The sequence below is a fragment of the Typopeltis vanoorti genome, chromosome 7 (assembly GCF_054136105.1).
Source record: "Typopeltis vanoorti isolate ZY-2024b chromosome 7, IOZ_Tvanoo_1.0, whole genome shotgun sequence".
NCBI lineage: Eukaryota > Metazoa > Arthropoda > Arachnida > Uropygi > Thelyphonidae > Typopeltis > Typopeltis vanoorti.
This window is the reverse complement of record NC_143555.1, coordinates 137,538,779-137,563,345: the sequence shown is the minus strand read 5'-3', so window position 1 is coordinate 137,563,345 and position 24,567 is coordinate 137,538,779. Positions and strand designations below refer to the sequence as shown.

The window sequence follows — 24,567 nt, the reverse complement described above, 5'->3', positions numbered from 1 at the left end:
ATCAAATAGATTATATATTGGTCAAGAAAAGATACAGAAACCAAATAAAAAATTGCAAAAGCTATCCAGGTGCCGACATTAGTAGTGACCATAACTTTGTCTTAATGAAAACAGAACTGAAACATAGGAAACAAATCCAAATATACAAACCAATACGATGGAACCTTGAAAAATTAAAGAGTAAAGAGGTAAAGAGAGGATACCAAGAGACAACTGATCATAACATTCCAGAAAACATAAATAGTCAGAATAATATTGAAAACCAATGGAATATGATTAAAGAGTTAATTACAAATTCATCAAATCAATTATTGAAAAATGCAGAAAAAGAAAAAAGACAACATTGGATAAAGATGAAATACTTGGCCTTATGGATGAAAGAAGAAAATATAAAAATGTTGTCAAAGAAGAAGATGTGGCCAAATACAAATATCTTAAAAATCAAATTACAAGAAAATGTAGACAAGCCAAAAAAGAATACCTGGAAGAACAGTGTAATAACATAGATGAATTATTTAAAAAATAAAATATAGAGAAAGCCTATAAAGAAATTAACAAACTGACTTTCAAATTTAATAAGAACAGCAAAAACAATGCCATCAAAGATGAAAATGGAAAATTACTAATAGAATATGAGGATATATTAATGGAATGGAAGAATTATCTTGAAAATCTCTATAATGGCGACGAACTTGATGTTGATATCAGCATAGAAAATCAAAATGAAGATAATCTAGGACCCCCAATAATGCGAGAAGAATTTGATAAAGCACTGTCCGAAATGAGTAAGGGAAAAAGTCCAGGTGTAGACAATATTCCTATAGAACTGCTACATAATCTAGGTGATGAGACAAAAACCTTACTTTATCAATTAATAGCCCAAATCTATGATAGAGGAGAAATACCAAAGGAGTTTATGAAATCAACCATAATACCAATACCAAAAACGAATAATGCAAACAAATGCTGCCAATTTAGAATAATAGCTTTAATCCCACGTGTTAGCAAAATTCTGCTAAAAATTATTCAAAATAGAATTTATTCAAAAATAGATTGTCTATTGGATGAAGACCAATTTGGATTCAGAAAGAATAAAGGAACAAGAGAGGCAATACTCTGTTTAAGAACAATAATAGAGAGAAAATCAGACCTTAGTCAAAATACTTACATGTGCTTCCTTGATTTAGAGAAAGCATTTGATAAAGTAAACCAGCAAATACTCCTAAATTGTCTAACTAATATCGGCATAGATTTGAGGGATAGGAAAATAATTTATCAAATTTACAAAAATTAAAATGGACGTATTAAAATCAATGATAAGGAGAAAATAATAAATATCAGGAGTGGAGTAAGACAAGGATGTATACTTTCACCACTTTTATTTAATTTATATATTGAAAAGGCCATTCAGGAAACTAAAGATATAGTAAATAGTTGCATAAAGATAAATGGTGAGCAAGTCATGTGTATAAGATTTGCTGATGACATAGCCCTTGTAGCAGAAAACAGAAGAACGTTAAAAACAATGCTAGAATTACTAAATAATAACCTTGAAAAATATAAAATGAAAATCAACACAGATAAGTAAAATAATTGTTACAAGCAAACTCCCTATCAATACAGAGCATATAGACATCAGCGGGGAACAAATAAAACAAGTGAAAAGCTTTAAATATTTAGGTAGCCTAATAACAGAGGATGGCAGAACAAGAGAAGACATAAGATCAAGAAATACAACGCAAAAGCCCAATTCTCTAAGATGAAAAGCATTTTAACAGGAAAGCTCAACCTACAATTGAAAAAAAAATTAGTAAAGACATTGATATGGAGCATTGCACTGTATGGATGTGAAACCTGGATTCTAGGCAGAGAAGATGTAAGAAGATTGGAGGCATTTGAAATGTGGTGCTGGCGCCGCATGAACAAAATAAAATGGACAGGAAAAAAAATCAAAGTCCTGAGAGAGATAAACGAAACAAGAACTCTAATAATACCCTTTGACACTACAAGGTTGTAGTGTCAAAGGGTACGCGAATGGGAATGCAAGGTGAAGGATATTTCGTAGTAAAGGAAAAAGGGAACTTGGTCGAGACCTGAATTATTAAGAGGAGAGAGAACTGACATGTACAGTGTATTTAAAACTGAGAGATTGTTAAGAAAAGTTCAAACGTGGTAAGGAGGATGGTATGGATTATCTGATATTCCGGTGGGTTGATGGTCTGACAGTTCGTGTTAGGTCACTTCTAACATAATACCTCAGCATTCTTGCCAGCTTTATCAGAAAAATTACGGAAGGAAAGCCAGTTTAATTTATGGAGGTCGAAGTTACCAAGGAAGTTGAACTCACAGTTTGGATACAGAAATCCAGGTTTTAGAGATAAGCAATCAATGAGATCAGAGTGACCTTTCGGTTTAGAGAGCGATAGAGATAACAATCATGCAATGAAATGTGGAAAGGAAATTTTGAGTCAGAGCAGATCAAACTGGACGTAGAGGTGGAGGAGGGGGGATATTCAAGGCTTTGCATTCTCTTACATAACATGCCAGAGCTCGTGAATGACACTTGCGTACTTTGTGACGAAAGGGGGATGTGTAAAGATGTAGTCTGGATAGTTGATATGGAGAGCAAGTTTGAAGTCGCCAGCTAAGATTCCATTAGGAATAATCGATCTGGTTTGAATGGTTTGTAGGTGGTGGTGCACATCATTTATCAATTATCTCTTGAGTGTGAAAAATGTTTGATATGAGAACATATCATGAAAGTCATCTGCTACCTGGGTTTGGTTGACATTTTCTCGAACTAGAAAAAGTATGCATTTTACCTTGAGTACCGGACATCAGAGCCCCAAGTGTGGAAACGATTTATACCGTAGAAGGTAGAGTTCGCTTTTGGAGGTAAAGGATATACAGCACATTGTCAGCCTACATCATTATCAATATCAAATGTCATACACATAAATATTGAAAATGTGTTACTTGTTCTGGGTTCGTTAGTATGCCATAGTTTTAGTTTTAATTCTTAAGTTATGCGGCAGTACTTAATAGATGTCACTGATAGAGAGTTCTCCTAACTATAAAAATCTCCTAACGATAAATCTAACCACTGCTTTGCTCTTGTGAACACTCTATTATCTATTATTTTACTATTATCGGTCTTGGCCGCAAATAGCTTTACAAATCGTGAATTAATTTTAGGTTACGTGTATTCAATGAAGTTTTTTAGCATATGTGGAAGAAGCCTGGAGCCCTGAATTTTAAATATAACGTCATGTTAGGTATCAAAAAACTTAATTGTGATTTATTATAATTGGTCTTTTCATAAAAGGTTTCGAGGTCCTCGTGTATATGTGAAAACAGCCTTCGGCAGGACATGATATTAAATTAAAAACAGAATTTAAAAAAAGACAAGGACTTCCTGATGTATGCTTTGTTAGTGCGTTAATTTTCCTAAACGGAAGCCATATGCAGACTCGAGATCGATTTTTAGTGTTCATATTTTCAGTTAGTACAGACTGGCAGGTATCAAATAATGGCGGGTATCGCACCCCCCCCCCTTCCAAAAAAAAAAAAAAATTAAAATTAATGTGACACTGTGCGCGTGTGTTGTAGGATTTAGAGCAAATTTACCCCGAGAAAGACAGTCTTTGATTTCTAGATAAGAAAGCTGGTGAAAGAGAACATTTCTGACATCCAGCTACATTTAAGAAATTAAATGTACCTCGACTGAACTACATCCATCAACTCCACTTAACGGTAATTGAGTGGAGTTAATAGTTTATTCCAGATTATTTTAACCTGGAAATCCGCTATAGTCCACTTACGTTCTTAAATGTGTTACTGGTATTCACGCTTTCGTGGATGGAAATGTATATATCAAAAAATTAACTCGCGAATATAAGGGACTCGGAAGAACTTAGAAACAAAGTTTAAAATTTTATAAAGTAATGGTGGTGCTGACATTATTATATGGAAATGAGCCTGGAACCTTCCTAAAGAAAAAGATCGGCAAAAGGCAATCTACTGAATTGAGATTCCATATGCAGTGAAAAAAAAAGAAATTTAGACATACCATTTGGAACGAAAGATGAAATACGATTAACAAGACAAATATTTCCATATTTGCCTTGTTAATCGTATTAACAAGGCAAATTTATATAACCAATTACTATAAACAATTTATTTTTGTTTTTCAATAGAAGGGCTTGTTATGGTAATTAGTCACTAATAAATGAATGATAATAAATATCTTTTTTATTCATCTTTCCATAAAAATATTTTTATTGACCTAGAATTATCACCTCCCACCAAGATTTAAAAAAAAAAAATCCACAGCAGTGATTAACAAATTTATGCAAATACTTTCTAAAAATACGATTTCTTAATAGGAATAACATGTATGCTCACTGGAGCACCTATAGCGCAGGGTGAAGAACAACTGGTTGAAAAAAGATAGTTAAAATCTTTGTATAACGGACTTTTATTATTATTATTATTATTATTACTTTTAATACGTGACACCTCCAAGGAATCTGAGGCCTCATCGTGGGAGGGCACTTGCTTCACTACACACATCTCACAGTTTCCACTACTTAATCCTCCATCTACACACAATGACACTACTACCGTATACTGTCATATACTGTCCACTACTAACAAAAATAGTTATTTTTGTTTGTAAATTGCGTATGTTCTTTTGGCCGATTTGCATATGTGCAAATCGGTCAAAATCTCATGCGGTGGTGGTAATGTTTATCCTCCCTCAAGTAGATAAACACACACGCGCGCGCGCCTTTAGGGATGCAACAGAGTAACGGCAAGCCAGCAGCATTAAAATGCTTATCCTAGGCAGTGGACCCAACGTATAACACACACACACACACACACACACACACACACACACACACACACACACACACACACACACACACACACACACACACACACACACACACACACACACACACACACACACACACACACAGAGAGAGAGAGAGAGAGAGAGAGAGAGAGAGAGAAACCACGCCCCTGCAAGTCTAGGAATTATCAGTTACCCTATTTTGGGTCTTGTGCAGTATATGCCACAGTACTTTATTTTAACCTGCATGCATTTATAGTTTGCTACATAACGTGCGTGACATCATTTGTTAGAGACTTCCAGCGACGGCGTTACCTGTATGCAAAATGTCATAATTTATCAGTGTGCATAATATAGTCTTACTTTAATTACGTTCTGTATAGCTCCAGTGAAACATTTGTTAATTTGACGAAACATTTATAGCAGTAATATATATATATATATATATATGTGTGTGTGTGTGTGTGTGTGTGTGTGTGTGTGTGTGTGTACTCTTTAAACTGACACATGAGCGATAATCGCTTTCGCATATTGGTAATAAATAATTTACAGACAAAATGCATCGTTGGTGGTGGTTGGCCATAGATGGCGTTGATGTAGTTGTGTGTAGTATGAGAATTAAGTAGTAGGGGAGACGGTTAGATGTGTGTAGCAGAGTGAAGTAGAGTGCCCTCCAGCGATGAGTCCTTAGACTCCTAGGAGGTGTCACATAAAATAATAATAATAATAATAATAATAATAATAATAATAATAATTTTTTTTAAACATTTTATTATGTCTCAGTATAAATTACATACAATAATAATATTTACAATATTTACAATAAGGTTTATTTTATATAAACGACTTATTTATTTTTACAATGAAAATGATAAGGTTTACTGTCACACAGTGTATCTGCACACACTCAATGAAAAACATATTCTCTTTTCTGTACAGTACAAAAATTCGATATACAAAATGCAGAGTACATTTTATAAATATGAATATACATTTTTTTAAACTAGCTAAATATGGATTGGCACCAATGTGCACACAACTCACGATACAATGCAGTAATGCAGCATACACACACAATTCAATAATAACAATAATAATAATTTATTATTATTTTTATTTATTTATTTATTTATTTATTTATTTTTTTACATTTTATTATGTCTCAGTATAAGTTACATACAATAATAATATTTACAGAATTACAATAAGGATTGTACAGAATTTTTTTTTTTTTTTTTTTTATGTCTCAGATGAATTGCATACATAGCTGCTGTAGTAATTATATGTATATAATATTTATAACGCATTACAAGTGTGTATAACAGATACTTGCAAGTTAGTAATTTTCTTCCTCGAAGCTTAGCAGAGCTTATCTGAGGAAGATAATAGATGACAGAGGGTGGTGGTTTCATGGTTGTGTTCCTATAGTGGTCACAAGCCAGGTGTTGATTTTACTGTTTGTTGGTACGTGCTTGAAAGACTTCGACTGCTATTACAGTTTAACTTTTTTTTTTTTTGTGCAAATAGGGTTGGATTTAGACATGGTGTGTTTGTTTCTTTGTGTTCTTGTAGTGGTAGTTTTTTGAGAGGAGGGGTTGTCGTAGGTTTGTGTGTGTGTGTATGTGTGTTGGGGGAGAGAGAAACAGGAATTGCTCTAATTTTCATTCTCGCTATAATATTTATATAGTGCCTGTTTCAGCTCTCTGTATGTTCCTAGGTTTCTGTTGTAGAACGGCAGTTTGTTTATCATGTCAGGTACGTAGAAGTTTCGGGTGGCTTTGCCGTGGTGATTGTTGTACTTATATGTTATGTAGTTTGTTGACTGTGGTCTTGTTATTTGATATGTTGTTCTGGTTACTCTATATGTTGGGCTGTAGTAGTGTTTTAACATGACTGTGTAGTGGCGTAAGTGTTTCACCTTGAATATTTTGTGTTTTGTACATGCTTCCTGCATAAGAGTGGGTTGTTCCCAGAATATCAGTTTTATCATTTTATCTTGCAACCATTGTAGCCTTTTAAGTCTGTAGTCTGCGCAGAATGCGTATGATGTGATTGCATATCTTAAAATGTTTTCACATAATGCTTTATAGATTAGTATTTTTATGTGGGTTGGGGCAATGTCTTTTAATCTGTATAGTTTGCTTGCTATTATCCTAAGCTTGGTATGTAGGTAGTTTGTACGGCTATTCCAACTTTGATCTGCATCGAAGTGAAGTCCAAGGTAGCGTGTTGTTTTCACCTGTGTGATGGTTGTGATTTTATGTTCTGCACTTTGTGTATAGGAGGATGAATGTTTGATAGTGAGATATTTAGTTTCTATGGGCACTGTTTGGGGGTTTTTGAATATCATTAGCTTTGTTTTTCCAGGGTTTATATATATGCCGTTTTCGGTTAACCATTTAGTGATTTGATTGATGTCGTGTTGCATATTTTCGTAAGCGATTTTTGCAGTGTTGTGAATGGATACTATGGCAGTGTCGTCTGCATATTGGAAAATTTTACTTTTTAGGGGGAGTTGGCTTATGTCGTGTGTGTATATGTTAAATAGAATGGGAGATAGGACAGCTCCTTGCGGTACTCCACAGGTTACATGTACCTCTTTGCTGTGTGCTGATCCTATACGTGTGATGTGCTTTCTGTTTTTCGTGTATGCTTTAAACCACTGGAGTAGGCGATCTCCAATTCCGATATGGGTAAGTTTCGTTAACAAGGTTTTATGTGTTAGTGTGTCAAATTCTTTTGTTAGGTCAATGAATACCACTAATGTTATTCTGTTTTTATCCAATGCAGCGTTTATTAGCTCTGTGAAATCTTCCAGGAGTGTTGCTGTTCCTTTATTTTTTTGAAAGCCATATTGTGTTTTGGGTATGATTTGAAATTTTTCAACGTATGTGGAGAGTTTCTGATGTACAATGCGCTCCATGATTTGGTTGATTACAGGCAGCGTGGCGATAGGTCTGTAATTACTTATTATGTTTCTTTTTCCCTGTTTGTGTATGGGTGTGATTAATGCAGTCTTCAGTGTTTCAGGTATGTGTTCCGTTTCGAAAATTTTATTTAACAGTTTTTGTATAACTGGAAGTAGGTCGGTTGAGTGTTTCTTGATGTCTTTTGGTCTGATTCCGTCTATCCCCGGTCCTTTGTTAGGATTAATTTGTTGAATTGCCAGTGATAGTTCTTCTTTTGTTACTGTGGGGAACCACATCGACTGGGCTGCTCTTGGACCTAGTGGAGAATGTTCGTATGTGTGAGGAAAGGTTGTTTCTTGTAGCTTTTGGACATAGTTCACGAAGTGCTGATTAAAGTTGTTTGCCAACTGTTTGAGGAATTTGGGGTCGCAGGCAAAGCTGTGTTTTATTGTTTCTGTGGCGGTGGTTCTGTGTATATTGTCCAGCATTTCATTAATCAGGTGCCAGGTTTCCTTTATGTCATTCTGTGCTGTTGTTAATTTGTTGCTGTAATAGTTTCTTTTTGCCGTTCGAATCTGGGTTGTTAGGAGATTCCGTTTTCTTTTGTATTCAGCTTTTAAAGCGATATTGTTCGGTGACTTCTTAAGTTGTTTCCATAGGGCATCTTTTCTTTGTATGTCTGTTAGTATGTTGTCTGTTATCCATGGATTTTGTTTCGTTTGGGGGCGTATTTTTATTTTTGTTAATGCTTTGTTGTATATTTTGTTAAATGCAAGTTTATGATTATTATATACAGCTTCAGCAGAGTCTAAAGATGCTATCTGCATCCAGTCTGTTTTTCTGATTTCATCGTTCACTATTGCTTCGTTTACAATACTATGATACTGTTTTGTAGTCTCAGTGATTTTTATGGGTTCTGGTTCAGTGTGTAACTGCAATGCTGTGAAATAATGGTCTGCTAGTTTGCATGTTATGACGGCTGCTGTGTGGCTGTTTGGAGGGGCCCTTATATTTATATGATCAATGCAGGTTGAGGTTGTTGTGTTTCCGACTATCTCTTCTCGTGTATACGACTGTATGGATGGGGTTATGTTATATGCCGATAATAGGTCTAGGTATTGTTCTGTGTTGTTATTTATGTTCCTAATGTTTATATTAATGTCTCCTATTATTATCAAGTATTTTGAGGTGCCTACTTTCGTGGCTGAAGGCCATCTGTTTATTTCTTCTAGGAATTTTGTGGTGCTTAAGTTGGGTGGTCTGTATATTGCGTTTAATATCAGGGAGTTTTCTTGTTTGATGTTTTTAATTTCGATGCATATGTTTTCTGCGTGTTCTAATTTATAGTTTATTTCTGTTACTTCTAGTTTATGTTTGGTAAATATTATTATACCACCGCCTCGTTTTGTTTGTCTGCAGTGTTTGTGTTGTTGGAAGTGTGGCATTTGGTAGGAGGATGCCTCTTCGTTTGTCGTAGATACTTCAGTCAGTATTAAAATGTCTATTTCGTCTATATCTTCCTTCAGATAAGCTTGCAGGGTCAGCCAGTATTTTTGAATGCTTCTGATGTTGATGTGGAGAATAGATAGTCCTTTTTTGGGTATTGTCAGTTGTTTCCATTCTGATATTGATTTCAGAATGTGGCAATTATCATGTTCCGGGGTGATTACGTCTGCTTGATGGTGTGCATTCATGTTGGTTGGGGTGCTGGTCCTTCTTTACGAGTTGTCATTGTTCCTTTCAATGTGACAGCCTGTTGAGGTCATCTACGGATTTTATTTCGATTGGTTTTGAGTCTTGTGTCTTTCTAAGGAATATTTTGCTGTCTCTTATCCATATAAACTGGTAATTGTTTTCTGTTTTTACTTTCCTTGCTTGGTAGAATATTTTCTGATAGTGTGGAGTAAGGTATTCAGACAAGTATATTGGGGTGCTGTCATGGTCTCCTTTCAGATCCAATAATAATAATAATAATAATAATAATAATAATAATAATAATAATAATAATAATAATAATAATAATAATAATAATAATAATAATAATAATTATTATTATTATTATTATTATTATTATTATGTGACACCTTTAAAGGCTCATCGAGGGAGGGTACCTACACTACAACTTTCCGTCTACACCACTCAATCCACCAAGTACAGCGAACCGCATCATCTACACCAACGCCATCTGTTGCCCGCCACTAGCATTTTCACAGATAATTACAAACATCAATGCCCACGACGGGATTCGGACCTGCAGCCTTTTGGCTGGAGAGTGAATATGGTGACCACTCAGCCAACTCTCTCTCTCCTTGCTACCAATGCATAAAATCTCCTCATGCGTCTTTGTACACTTCCGAAACAATCCACTTTATGCAGCTTTCTGCTACTGTTAGTAAGATCTGACTTTTAAAAAAATAGTTATTTACGTCCAAAAAGTTTGGACTTTCGGATTTTCCCTTTTTGTCTCACTTCGAAATCTACCCCCATACAGAATTTCAGCTTTCAATCTCACGGGAAATGCAAGAATGAAACTGTAGCTTTCAAAACAATCTCAATATATATCAACGGAAAGAAGGGTTCTGAAAATAGTCCACAAACAGAAAACACATTCTATGCGATGATTTATTTTCTTTTGTTCTGTCATATTTGCTGGCAATGAGATCCTGTTACAAAGTTTCCTCACATTCTAAAGATGCTCAACTCGATTGAGAAAGAACTGAATGGTGCAGAATCATTATCACGTTTCTGTAACTATACCTGGGCAACACAATTGCCTTATGACTTGGGGCATTATGCTATTGGAAGCATCTATCACATGCAGGGTAGATAACCATGATGAATTACGGGTGTACTTTGCTGTCATTAAAAAGTCCGCACTATCGAGCTCATATCTGCTGCTGCTGCTGCTGCTGCAGATATGAGCTCGATATATATATATATATATATATATATATATATATATATATATATATATATATATATATATATATATATATATATATATATATAAAGCCTCTCTTCACCTGACGCCGTGTATAATTAGTGATAGCCTTGTGCCAGCTGTCTCTAATTGGTTACTGGTGGAGATTGAACTTTCTCCTCAGTCTCCAAAAGTTAGATAGGATAAAAACGACCTTGCCTACTCCCTATAGGTGAATAAAGGGGCGTTAGCAGATATACATATATGTATTAATGATTGCTGGTGATGTGTGCAGTATTCTTGAATATCCCTTGCAGATACTGAAATATTGATGTGAAGGAACTGCGACTCTTTGCATTGTTACAAACAGGTTATAAATTCCACTGTAATATGTATATTTGTAAAAGTCTTTTAGACATTAGAAATCTGCTTTAGAAATAGTGTTACCTTAAAATAAGCAACAGAAGAAACGGAGAAAACTAGATAGTTGATGATTTTTGGTGCCAAGGGATGTTACCCTATTATTTATTGTTGGAGTTCTAAAAGCTGTGTTTAACTGTGAAATCCACAGAAAAACTGGTGGTTTAATTATAGGAATAATTTGAGTTGGCTTATGGCTGCTTACGAAGCTAGGAGTACACAGTTTTTATATCGATATTGCACAATATCTTCGTGATACTGTGTCGCAGTTGAGTGAAAGTAAAATATTTAATTGCCTACTTGTTCATAAATCTAATACGTCTTGATATCAAGATTGTATAGACGTTCAGAGTCTGTCTACGAAACCAAAATTGAAAGGCCACAGCGATAAGTCTCGTCATTAATGATTTCTGACCTAAAAAGCTTTGACAGTAGTCATTATGAGCCCCGATCGATGCTTTGGACGCGAAGGTATTCTTTTCAGCAGATTGCAAAGATCGATTTACAGTACAACTGCTTATTCTTACAGTGCATCCGTAAATTAAACTGCGTTGCCAACAGAAACATTTGGTGAGAATTGTGTGCTATTATGTTGCTTGACAAGGAAAGAAAGAAGCCATACAGTGGAACTAACAAATTATAAATCATTCTTCAGAGACGTTTTCAGGCACTAAGATATTTATTTCTAGGTCGATCACCTGCTGAAAATCCTCTATAGATGGAATTTCCAAGAAGAGAACTTACTCATATAAATGGGTTGTTCTCCCAAAGCCGACACCCCTTTATCCATAATTTTTCCTAATGAAAATCGGTCATAATGCTGGGCTTATATTCCTAATCCTAACTAGTTGTGAGTGAGTGTGTTCTACGGTCGATTTCTAATCTAGCTCATCGACGTTAACATATGTTTAAGTAGGCACTTAATTTAAAACTATTTAATTTTATTTTGTTAAATTAAAATTGCATTAAACACTTTTTAATTTACAGCGTTTAAATACAACTTTGTTCTTTGGTGCTATATAAAGTTGCTATCTGAGACATTTCATGGTGCTTTTCTATACCATCTGCCATCTACAAGATCTTTGGATCACGCAGATAGTGGCATACTTCAGCAGTGTATTATTTTCATCGTAGCAATATTTCTACCAGTAAATAGGGACCATTTGCCTCTTAGTGTGATGTGTGATACTTTGAAATCACAAAGTTCTCAATATACTTCGTTGCTTCTTTGTCGTGGACAAGGGCAGCAGAGATGTGATGTTTAGGGGTGCTGTGCCAACTGGTGCATTGTCACTCATTACCTGAAAAATACATCGAGTATTCATATTTCACTTATATATTCTTAATTGTTCATAGCATTATAATATACATAAAAAAATAAATAAAAATAAATACAGCCACTCCTGGTATTTATTCACAAAGCATAAACATCCATTTATATACGTAGGCTGTTCAATAAGTTATAAGACTATATTTATACAGATAACAGATTACCTTCAATCGTCATCATTTACATGTTCTTTTTCGAAGTAACTACTGTGAGACGCGATGCATTTGTCCCAACGTTGCATTCACTTCTTAAACACACGTGTTTTTTGAGTCCGTTTTTTGAGAGGTCTTTCAAAACCGCCTCCGCAGCTTTTACACATGCTTTATTGCTTTCGAAATGGCGTCCTCTTAGTGGTTTCTTGAGCTGAGGAAACAGCCAGAAATCGCACGGTGCGAGATCAGGACTGTATGGAGGGTGTGGTAGGATATCTGTGTTGTTCTTCTGCAAAACGTCCACTACACAACCAGCAATATGTGGCCTTGCATTATCGTGGTGCAATAAGAAGCCATTCTTCAGCAATGGACGCTTCCTTTTGACGTGCTTGATGATAATCGCTGCTGCGTTGATCATTGTCTCTGTGATGGACGTTGAAGGTCTTCCCTCACGTTCAAGATCTTCCACATTTTGCCTTCCTTCCTTAAAAGTTTTATGCCATCGAAAAACCTCGACATTGCTTCATCGCGGAAAGCTTCGCGTATCACGTCAAAAGTGTCCGATGCCGATTTTTGCAAACGCACACAAAATTTAATCGCATAACGCTGTTCCAAGGAAGCTTCCATTTCGAAGACTGGTCGCACCTCGTAGGCGCGCCGATGAGCACTTGCGTTTAGTCACGTGACACTCTGGCACATCAGCCCGTATACGCCATCTATCAACCTCTTTTGTTAATACATTACAGCAACATTTCTTTATTCCACAGAAATTAATATTGTGATGAGTGGTTTCGCCACAGTAAAATTAGTCTTATTACTTATTGAACAGCCCACGTACGTATCGCTCTTTAATGTTTTTTGAAAGAAGGAAGAAACAAAATTTATTTAACACAACACAGTGCTTAATACAAATACAATTAAACAATGACAAATGTGTATAACCCAAGAACATAACATCCGGGTTATAAAATGTATAACAAATACGAAAATTAATATATAATGCGTAATTGCATTATATTTTGCGCAGTGCCCAAAAATATTGTCATGAACAATATATAGGGGAGGATAAAAATATGCATTACACATGTACACGCCGATTAAAAGTACTAATTAACTGATTATTTTGCACTGGTTAATTTCTCATTTTATACTCTAATTCTAAACACACAGAAAACTAATAAGCATGTTGGTCTAGTTTCGTATTAAGAGAGGCAAGCAATTAAAGATTTCTGGAACCAGGAATACAGATTGTAACCTTTTGTAATTAAATATTTGAAGCCGGTTTTCTGTAAAAGTATCTTTTCTAATGCTTAAGTATTTATTATCAGACTTCAGGAAGAGTAGTATCCGGTGAATATATAATTGTCAAAGTAGTAAAATATTTAATTTAAGTAGTATATATTTGGCGTTCGCTGAGACATTACAGTGAACGCCAAATATACACTATTAAACATTGCTGTCAATTTTTAATCCTAAATAAGTTATAGTATTCACGTTTTCTAACTGCACATTACATTTTTGATTACTTTTACAATTCCGGTTATGTAGGAATATACGGATGAAAAACATTGGTTTTGCTAACAGGTGTATTCTTATTTTAAAAATTAAAAATTTTGATTTTTCAGCATTGAGAGTGAGTTTATTCACATGAAACCAACTTGCCACTATTTGCAAATCTATGTTGACCATGTTTTGCATTTCGCTTACGGAATTTGCAGTGAATATCAATGCTGTGTGGATCACAGAAGTCGTTGATGTAAATTATAAATAATACTGGCCCAAGCATAGAACCTTGGGGAACATCGCAATTTAGCTGTATGAACTTGCTATAGGTTTTATTAATTTTTACCGCTTGTTATCTGGACGTTAAATAATTTTTAAAACAGACACGAGCACAGCCTCTAATTCCCATAGTATCCAGTTCGTTTTTTTTTAAATAATAAAATATTATATTTTTATAAATCAGCTAATAAAAATCAGTTTTGTGAAGTTCAATACTTAGTTTCTGTCTAAATCCAGACTGGTTCTTAAAGAAAAAGTAGGGTTTTTTTTCTAATAAATTCACTAATCTATATTTTACCAATTTCTCTAATATTTTGGAGAAAACTGGAAGTGGAGATTGGCCTATAATTTTTAAGATAATTTTTCAATCATATTTATATATATATATATAAATTTGTATTACCACAGCTTTCATAAATTTTGTTGGCAACACGCCAGTCATCAGTGATTAATTGAAGATCCTTTATCACCAAAGATCTACAAATATTTCTGGCACTCCTGCACAAATGTTGACATTAATACTGTTTTAGCCCGGAGCAGAAGAGGTTTTAAGTCTCATTATAATATTTTTGATTTCATTCTCCCAAGTAGAAAAAAAGCACATTAAATTCTCATTTCTTTTAAGATTGTAATTTACCGATGGAGTATTAGGTATATTTAAAGTTCTTCATTGGTGCATAATTGGGACATACATCTGAGACAATGAGGTAAGAAAATATCACCCATTCTTCCGGATAAAGAAATTCCAGACTTTCTCGAAAAGTAGAGTATGTCATCATAGAACAAAATTCAAATGTATTTCATTTAGAAAGAGCAGCCTCTGGACAGGATACAAGAGGAAGATGTCTCTTTTCACCAATCCACTCTTACTTTATTGCAATTCCTAATAATAACATTATTTTAATATATTATTTTTTGAAATTAGAATTACTAAATTAATTTTAATACGAAGTTTAAAGTTTTTTTAAAAGAAATGTAAATTAAATAGAAATCTGCTAATGTACCATTTTTAATTTTTATCACCTTTATCTAGTTTTTTTTTAAAACTTAGTTTTTAAATTCATCGATGTACTCGTATATGTGTATGCTTACTTGATTTCACGCAAGTTTTGTTTTTAGTCTTTTAGCAATGTAAATTTATGCATTTTTATTTGTTAATTTTTAACTTTTTCTCTCTAACTAGATCCAGAACTGCTTTCATGACGGGTTATTATCCTTTCCATGTCGGAAGGCAGGTAAGAAAATTCATTGGATCATTTAGAGTAGAACTTCCATAATTGAACGAAAGAAAAACTCTCGATCTCTGCACAAGTCTATATGATGATATTTTACCGTAAAATCTCTCAATGCGGGAGAAGTTAGAGAAACCTCGAGTGGTCCTCTCGAAGTTTCTCTAGAAGTGGTCAAGTTTTTGAAGTCTCGTACGTTGTGGAATACCACAACGTACGAGAAAATTATTGTCGACTTTATTTCAGTTTATCCATCTTGTAACCAATTCACAGGCATGATAACCACATTACCTTGGCGAACTTCATAATTGGCCGAGTGATTAACGTTATCAACCAAACCAACTAACAGACTGTGGGTTGGAATGCCTCCTTGACATGGATGTATGATTGTCCATAAGTAGTAGATGAATTTCATCATCCAGTGTGAGACCGCTTCCTTACTTATTGGAGACAAAAATCAGAAGTAATTTGAAAAAGTTCCATGTTTTGGCTCTAGAACACGGTTTTCGGACTAGATACAAATGAATTTAAAAAATTATAAAAATTACTGAAATAGAAAAAGTCCTTAGCCCACACACGGTACTAATGTACTACAGATCAACAATCTTTCATGAATGGGAGTCGCATAAAAAACTTCATTGTCCCCAGTCAACTGTGGGATGCACAGCACTGGGCCAACATCCTTGAGGCATCTTTTTTTTAGCCACTCTGCAGTTCATGGTCCAACGCGTTGAGACTCTGTTGTGAGGGCAAAAGGAATGTGTACTCACTAAAAATCACGTGGATTGACTGACCACGTGCTTAATAACTTAGCTGACAATGAGACCAAGTTGAATAAAATACTTACAGCATGGGATTGTCTTCTTTGGTAGCATTAGTGGTTTTGAAAAAAGTTTAGCCTCAAGACGTTGACTATTAATCGAATAAAAACTGATGTCAACAGTTGCTGCTTTTCAGTCTCTTTGTAAAGAAAACTAAGATAAGCAGAAGATTACTCTTAGTATAACTTTACAAACATTAATTTTTTTTGTGGAATATGTAAAAGGTCGAAAGAGGAATTAAGTATTATAGCTCATCATATGCGATACTTCATTTAGTCACTTCGTTTACTTAATCAAAAGACATTAGAATTCGAATAACGAATTCTTTAGAAGGCCTAACTATTTTCTTTGTGATGTTAATTAGTTCACAGATAACTTCAGAGTTTACAATGATATCGCTAAATAATGCAAATTTTTAAAGACATAAATAAAACAGAGCTTGTGTAGCTCAGTGGAAATGGTGTTTGCACTCCTCAGCGCTAAACCTCCCCAAGATTAAATTCAAGTCAAGTTGACGATTAGAGGAACATTTTCTAAGCCTTTTTTCGACCGGTTTCCGAGTTAGTCGATCTCTGCACAGTCAAGTGGGGTTTTTTATCCCTGAAACTCTGGTTTTTCGTCCCGTAAACTCAAGAAAATCGACCGTAGAATCCGCACTATTTCAAACATTAAAAATATTGTGTTCGGGTTAGGAACCAGGAGATGGTGGCACTTGTTGAGTCGTCTCTGCACTGCGGGATGCTTAAACTACTAATAGCCTTGGGCCAGCTATCTCTGATTGGCTACTAGTGGAGATTGAATTGCCTACTCAGTCTCCAAAAGTTAGATAGGGCTAAACGGCCTCACCTATTCCCTTTATAAAAGGCGTTAGCTGATTGTTTTTTAACATAAGTAAAAGGAAATTCCGATATATTTCTTTTATATACTATATAAATTATTATATAGTAATAATATTATAATTAATATTATATATAATTAGTATTTATATAAAATTAGTAATAATTATATAAATACTTATGCATACCTGCTCTAAGTATTTATACTTTGAGCAGGTATGCGTGTCCCCTCCCCACATGTATGCTATTGAATTTAGGTCCTTATTTGGCAGAAATACTTAAAATACAATTAAACTTCTATTTTTTTGGTATAAGTAAACATTCATTATTTTCCTTCAGGAGATTTTATACAATATTATCCTTACAAAATATCATCACCCACTGATCGTTACTTGGCATTTTTAATATCCACTGACCCCAGTCGAGTAATAGCCTGACTTTGCTCTTTTGGTAAAAGAAATCCACTAACGCCTTTTATTCCCCAAAAGGGAATAGACGAGGCCATTTAGCTTTAATTAACTTCCGAAGACTGGTGAGCAGTCATTCTCAATCCTTTGTCAATTATAGAAAAGAGTTGGTCCAAGATTACCAGTAATTTTAACTTGTATCCGGGAAGGAGAATGTGGCAGAGAACTGCCATCATCCTGTGATCCCTAAGACTATATATTATTGTCTGAAATAGCCAGTGATGTAACGAGGGTATGAAGCGCCTGTGGCAAGTGTCTAACTTGTGTCCCCCCTAACCCAAAAATGTTATACGTTTTGCACCCCAAACCTATTTGCACCCTTGGCGGATGCCTCTTTAGCCACACCCTGGAAATAGCATGAGTTGTAAGATTGTTTTCTTCAGTTATCGGATTAAAAACCGAGTTTCTGGGAGAATAAACACTTCTAGTACCCATGCCAGTGATCGACTAACTCGAGAACGTTGAAGAAAAGCCTAATAAACGTTCCTCTAGTCAGAATTGAGTAGAATATGATGCAACACAAATAGTAAGGTCTTTATTTACTTCATAAATAAGATGCAACTTAAATAATTACATTAATATATATTTAGGAAAGGCCTATTGTAGCTCAGTGGAAATAGCGTTTTCATCCATATTCCTAGGGTTCCTGACCTAAGTTCAATTTTAACGGCCGATAAACGAACTTTTACTAAGTTTTTCTTCTACGAGTTCTCGAGTTAGTCGATATCTGGCATATTTTTTCGGTATTTTTTCTCCCTCTGAACCTGAGGTTTACATTCCATAAATTCAAGAAAATCGATCATAGAACCCACATTATTTCAAACAATAATATATCTTGTTAGAGTTAGAGACCATGAGATGGTAGCGCTTGCTTGCCACTCTTGTTGCTTAAAATTAGTGACAGTCTTAGGCCATCTATCTCTGATTGGCTACTAGTGGAGATTGAACTGCCTACTCAGTCTCCAAAAGTTAGATAGGACTAAAACGGCCTCACCTGCTCCCTATAATTGAATAAAACGCGTTAGCCGATTAACTTGATTGTATATTATTATGTGACATCTCCAAGGAGTCCAAAGACTCATCGAGGGAGAGTTTGCCAACAGCATCGAACGATTGACCCCATCCCACTACTAACCGCGCTCAAACTTGCTGAAGCCATTAGTAGCAGAGGCTCTACCAATCGACCAACCTTTGCTGGCATCTATTAGGATTATTTTTCCAGCAGAATCAAACTTCTATGAATTTTATTATCTTTCGGTTCAATATGCTGTTGAATGGCCCCAAACTTCATCACAAAACATAAAATCCTCCAACTTACATTGAAAACTTGTTGCATCATCATTCATTTTTGGAGTAATCTTTCTCAGTGATACATACATTTTAAGAGAATCAAAAATTTTTATCTTCTTCGTTTATTTATGCTACCTTTAATCATTATAGACACTCCCTCCTCCTGTAGTATGCGACAAGGATTACAACCCTAGTTACTATTTAAGAATATACATGCGTCTTTCAGCTACAACACTACAACACACGCACGCACACACACACACGCACGCACACACACACACACACACACACGCACGCACGCACGCACACACACACACACACACACACACACACACACACACACACACACACACACACACACACACACACACACACACACACACACACACACACACACACACACACACACACACACACACACACACACACACGACAATTCTAAGAATTATATAATTTTCAGAATTGTCAGTTAGTTTCCTAGTTTCTGTTACTTTCTATTGCTTACCAGTGTATCCTTTGAAAATGCTGACAGATATTAGTCAGTGAAACGTCGGATATGAAACTATTATCTGCTTGACTAACATACAGATTTAAGTCTTTAATTTATTAAAAATAGTTGTGTTTTCTCATACATCCAAAAGCGAACTGCAACAATTAATTATCATTTAAAATTCTATAATGAAACGCAAATTTGGTTTTTACAAAATGAAACTAAAATTCCAGTTCTGTTGTACGTTTTTGGAGAATAAAAGTTCGACTCTCATCTGAGGTGTTGCAACTTTGTTCGTTTGCTGTTGTTATTTTTATTGCAAAATATGAGCTTACCTACGAAATGTAGAGTAGGCTATAGATCATTTATGCTAATTAATTAAAACACTAATGCGTATTGAAATCTGAATGCATAACTATTTTTCCAGAATCAAGTCATTTACCCTCTCCAACCTGCAGGGGTTCCACTACGCTTCAAGTTTCTTCCTGAAAAGTTAAAAGAATTGGGCTATTCCACTCATATGGTTGGCAAGTGAGTACATGTTTTTGATAATATCTTTTATTTCAATTTCCCCAAGGAGTAGAATACGTTTATTTTAATAAATAATTTAGTGATCGAACATATAATGGAACCAAAGACAAAGGTGAACTATCGTCTCAATAGCTCCATTGAGACGATATGTCCTACATGAGCAGATAAATTACAATAGAGTAATGAAGACATAAATGAAATTATTTTCTCTGTTTAATCATATTATAAAGTTGGTATTTTTTGGTATCTTTTTATTGCGTTATCTGTTTATTTTTACTGTGTGGCATAATAATCACTTATATCTGCTTTTACGAAACTGAAGGCTTGTTTTGGGCTGAAAATGACTTTTGTTTAATTTTTTTCAAATTCTTTACAGTATATGGAGAAAATGCTTTAATTTGAGAACTTTTATTTTAAGAGTTTTTGGTTGGACATACCTCAAAGTCACCGTTGCTAAACGAAGCCTTGAAAGAGATTCACTGTATTTAAGTGGATCAAAATTGAAACGACAGTCTGGTTTTGGACGGCAGCTGCTCAATTCCAAGTCAATGTTTTCAGCCCACCAACCACTTGAATATTCAGCATGCATAAATAAAGAATCAACATGCATAAATACATTGTTCAGGTGGCCCAAAAAAGTATGAAAGATTTGAAGGCTGTTTCCAATTATTAGAACATCGTCCACTTACCTGATCGTAATCATGCTGCAAATGACGCTTCTTTGGACATATCTGTTCCTAAGCACCTCCGTAGCGGAATTGGAAGAACGACGGTACATTGCGCCCTTCGATTGGAATAAGCCTAAGTTCGATTCTCGTCGCGACGGGAGGAATCTTTATCTGGACGATTTCAATCGAAGGTGAGTTAGCCGATCTCATACGGAAGTAGCAGGGTTTTTTCTTCCGGAAACTCGGGTTTTTTATCCCGCATACAGACAAATCGGCCCTTCAGAACTTACACAATTTACAGACAAAAAATACTAGTTGTGGTAGTGGTGGAGGTGGGCGGTAGATGGCGTTGATGGAGATGATTTGTAGTAGAGGTTCGGTGTAGTAGTTGAGACAGTTGTAGGTGTCCTCCCGCGATGAGTCTTCGGACTCCTTGGAGGTGTCACGAATAATAATAATAATAATAATAATAATAATTCCTCTAAAAGAAAATAGCTAAACAGGACAACAAATTTACGAAAACCATTCGTAGAATGTATTATAAATATATAAATAATATATAGTATTATATAGTATATATAATAAATAAAATATAAATAAACGTATAGAATGTATAAATAAATAAATATATTTTATTTTATTTATTTTATTAAATAAATAAAATAAAATAAGAAATGCACGAAATAAAAGAAATAAACGAAATAAAATAATAAATGAGTAAGAAATAAACGAAATAAATAATAAATAAAAAGACATGTTTTTATTATTATATTCTGCAGAAACATTTAACGGAAATTCTGCAAATACATAAGTTTTTTTTTTTTTTTTAATTTTGTTTTTCCCCTCAGCTTAGCATACGCACTTTGTGGTACAGGTAACTCTCATATAACACGGATGTTAGGTTCCATAGAAATGCCGCGTTATATAAATCGCGTTATGCGAGACTCAGATCACATAGAAAAAATAGGGTTAGGTTCCGAAATAGTTTTTTTTTTTAATTATATAAACAACGATGACATATCCAACGAAAACAAAATTTTTATTTAATTCAGGTAATTCATGTAAGTTAAGAAAACATAAACTATGAGATAAATACGTAGTAAAAAATTATAAAAATTACAAATTGTACATAAATGTTTTAGACACAATAAAAAGTAGAATAAAGAAAATAAAATAAAGTAAAATAAAATAGATGATCTTTAAGTGGCCGGTGGTCGTCACCACTTGAAATCTCTTGGACATCATTTGTATAATTCTTATTGCATACTTCGGCTGGTTTAGTCATCAAGAAGTCAGTAATAAGACTTTGCTTCCACTATGCTGCAATTTTTTATTAAGTTCATAATATGGCGTTAAACAAATATCCAATTGTCTCGTGAATTTTTCCAAGCGCTCCATTGAGGGATCATTATCCGTAAAATAAGTTCCTAACTTTCTTGCCAAGTCCAATCCTTCTGCTAATTTCTTTATAAACTGAATTCTTTAACGGATTCATCACAATCAGAATCTTCGGCAGCACTTTCCCTGCCATTTGGTTCGACGCCATCTATTAATTATACCAGTTCCTCCTCACTTAAATCTGTTTCTCCGTCAATTAATTCACTAATTTCGTTTTCAACCATATCGCAAAAGCCCTCTCCACCAAAAATGTGTGCGACGTTTATTATACGACGTAGCTCGGCATCCACTGGAGGTACGAAATTTTGATCCGGAACGGCTTCAGGCCATATTTTTTTTTCAACAAGCATTCAGCGTAGAGGGTTGTAATTCCTTAATGGACAGAGAAATAATTTTCACACAATTCAATATTGAAAACTCTTTCCACGCTTGAGGCAGTGTCATGTTTGGATTAGATTCCATTTTATCCAAAATTGATTGAAATGTTCGCCGAATATAATATGACTTAAATGTTGATATTATTCCTTGGTCGAGTGGTTGAATAACTGAAGTAGTATTAGGTGGCAAAAGAGTTATTTTAATATTCGGATGGTTTAAATTTGTTGGGTGGCCTGGTGCGTTATCTAAAATTAATAGAATTTTGAAGTCCATATTCTTTTTCTTTGTGTAACTTTCTTCATCGGGTACAAAACACTTGAAAAACCAATTTTTAAACATGCTAGCTGTAACCCATGCCTTTTTTGTTGGCCCGCCAATAAACAGGTAGGACTTATCGAGCCCTTTCATCGCACGAGGATTTGCGAATCAGTTAATAAACATTGGTTTTATCATGTAATCACTTGATGCATTACTACAAAACAGTAGAGTAATTCTGTCTTTGGAAACTTTGAATCCAGGAGCTGATCTTTCATTTTTCGAAATATAGGTGCGTTTTGGCTTTTTTTTTTTCCCCAATATAACCCAGATTCATCCGCATTGAGCACCTGGTCTGCACTGTAACCACCTTCTTTAATGATTTTTAAAAGTTCTGCTGGGTATTTCCGGGCAGCTTCAACGTCTGCTAATGATGATTCTCCCTGGATTTTAAGATTATACAAAACTTTAAAAAAGAAATCCGCTTTTTAAAGTTTTCGAACGAACCCTTACTGGCACAAAATCTATGCTGAGAGATTTCTTCTGAAGAATCTTGATCGAGTTCTTTTAAATGTTTATAAACTTTGGGAGTTTTTTGCTGAATAACATGTCCATCCAAAGGAATTTTCTTTTAAGTGCAATCTTCTATCCAAATCATTAGAGATTTCTCCATTTTTTCTATTAGAATATCGCGAACACGAACAACGCGCTTTGCACTTACCGTTGACACAGCAATAACACTTTCTCGGATTTTATGTTCATTTTGTTTGATTGTTCCAATTGTTGATTCATTTAAATTCAGAGTCCTTGCAAACAACTCCTGGTTTTTCTCCAATTTTCAACCGATCCAAGATTTTAATTTTTTCTTCGAGAGAAATAAATTTCTTCTTCAATGTTGAGTTTTCCCCTTTCGTTGCAGTTTTAGTGGCCATTACAATAAAAATAAACTTCTACATTTAAAAAAAAAAAAAGCATTACATATGTATGTAACTCACCAGAAAATAAACTGCTCTGCTTGAGAATAACACATTTATGATTTTAAATGCGCTTTCCTGGCAGAAAACGAAGACAATTTTCAACAATAAACACTTTATACAGGCGAACTTGTGGCACTCGTGCCAGAGGTGGCACGTCTGAGAATTTTGCTGGCACGTCCACGATTTACAGGTGATATCCTTTTATACGCTTATAAATTATTCATGTGTTTTTTTTTTTAATTGTTAAAATACGTACAAGCGGAATTTTGTTTTACACAAGACAGCAGCTATAAAGACGTGCATATGATTGGTGCGGTATTAACAAAAGATCGTGCGATCCAAAGCCAAAAGCAACCGACAAGTGTTGAGTTGAAATGCTAATTCTCTTGAATCGAATTCCATAACATCTGATCATAACAACATTCACTATTCGTTTTAACACATTCACAACAGGGTGTCATTTATCGTTCCGATGGAACTTCTCATTATTGACTGGCTCAACTCACACAAACGTTTCAACCCTTGGTTGAATTTTATGGCTTCTTGGCAGGCGGACTCACACATTCATTATATGGCATGTTTCAATTCTTGGTAGTCTTTTATTTTAAGTTAGCCTTTGTGATCTGTCATGATGATATCGAGAATTTCAAATGCAATAAAACAAACGCTTATTTCATAACTGAAAAATTGGACAATAGTTTTTAGTTAGATACTGTGTTGTGCAACATATGGTTTTCCTTAAGTCTATACAGCATAGTTTCTGTGAGAGGGGGACATGTGATTTATTAGTTATCGCCGTTTTCATTCCATCTGTCTCTAATGGCACTATTTGTTGAGAATAACACAGACTTCAAAAGCC

General features: G+C 34.7%; 1 protein-coding gene across 1 annotated transcript in view; it reads left to right on the top strand.

The window, feature by feature from the left end:
- Window positions 1–24,567, top strand: part of LOC150105112 (arylsulfatase B-like) — an 80,385-nt gene that overhangs the window by 6,139 nt on the left and 49,679 nt on the right. Inside the window, exons 3-4 of the mRNA XM_090395498.1 lie at window positions 15,552–15,603; window positions 19,929–20,032. Coding sequence (XP_090251624.1) covers window positions 15,552–15,603; window positions 19,929–20,032 — 156 coding nt within the window. The remainder of the gene's footprint in view (window positions 1–15,551; window positions 15,604–19,928; window positions 20,033–24,567) is intronic.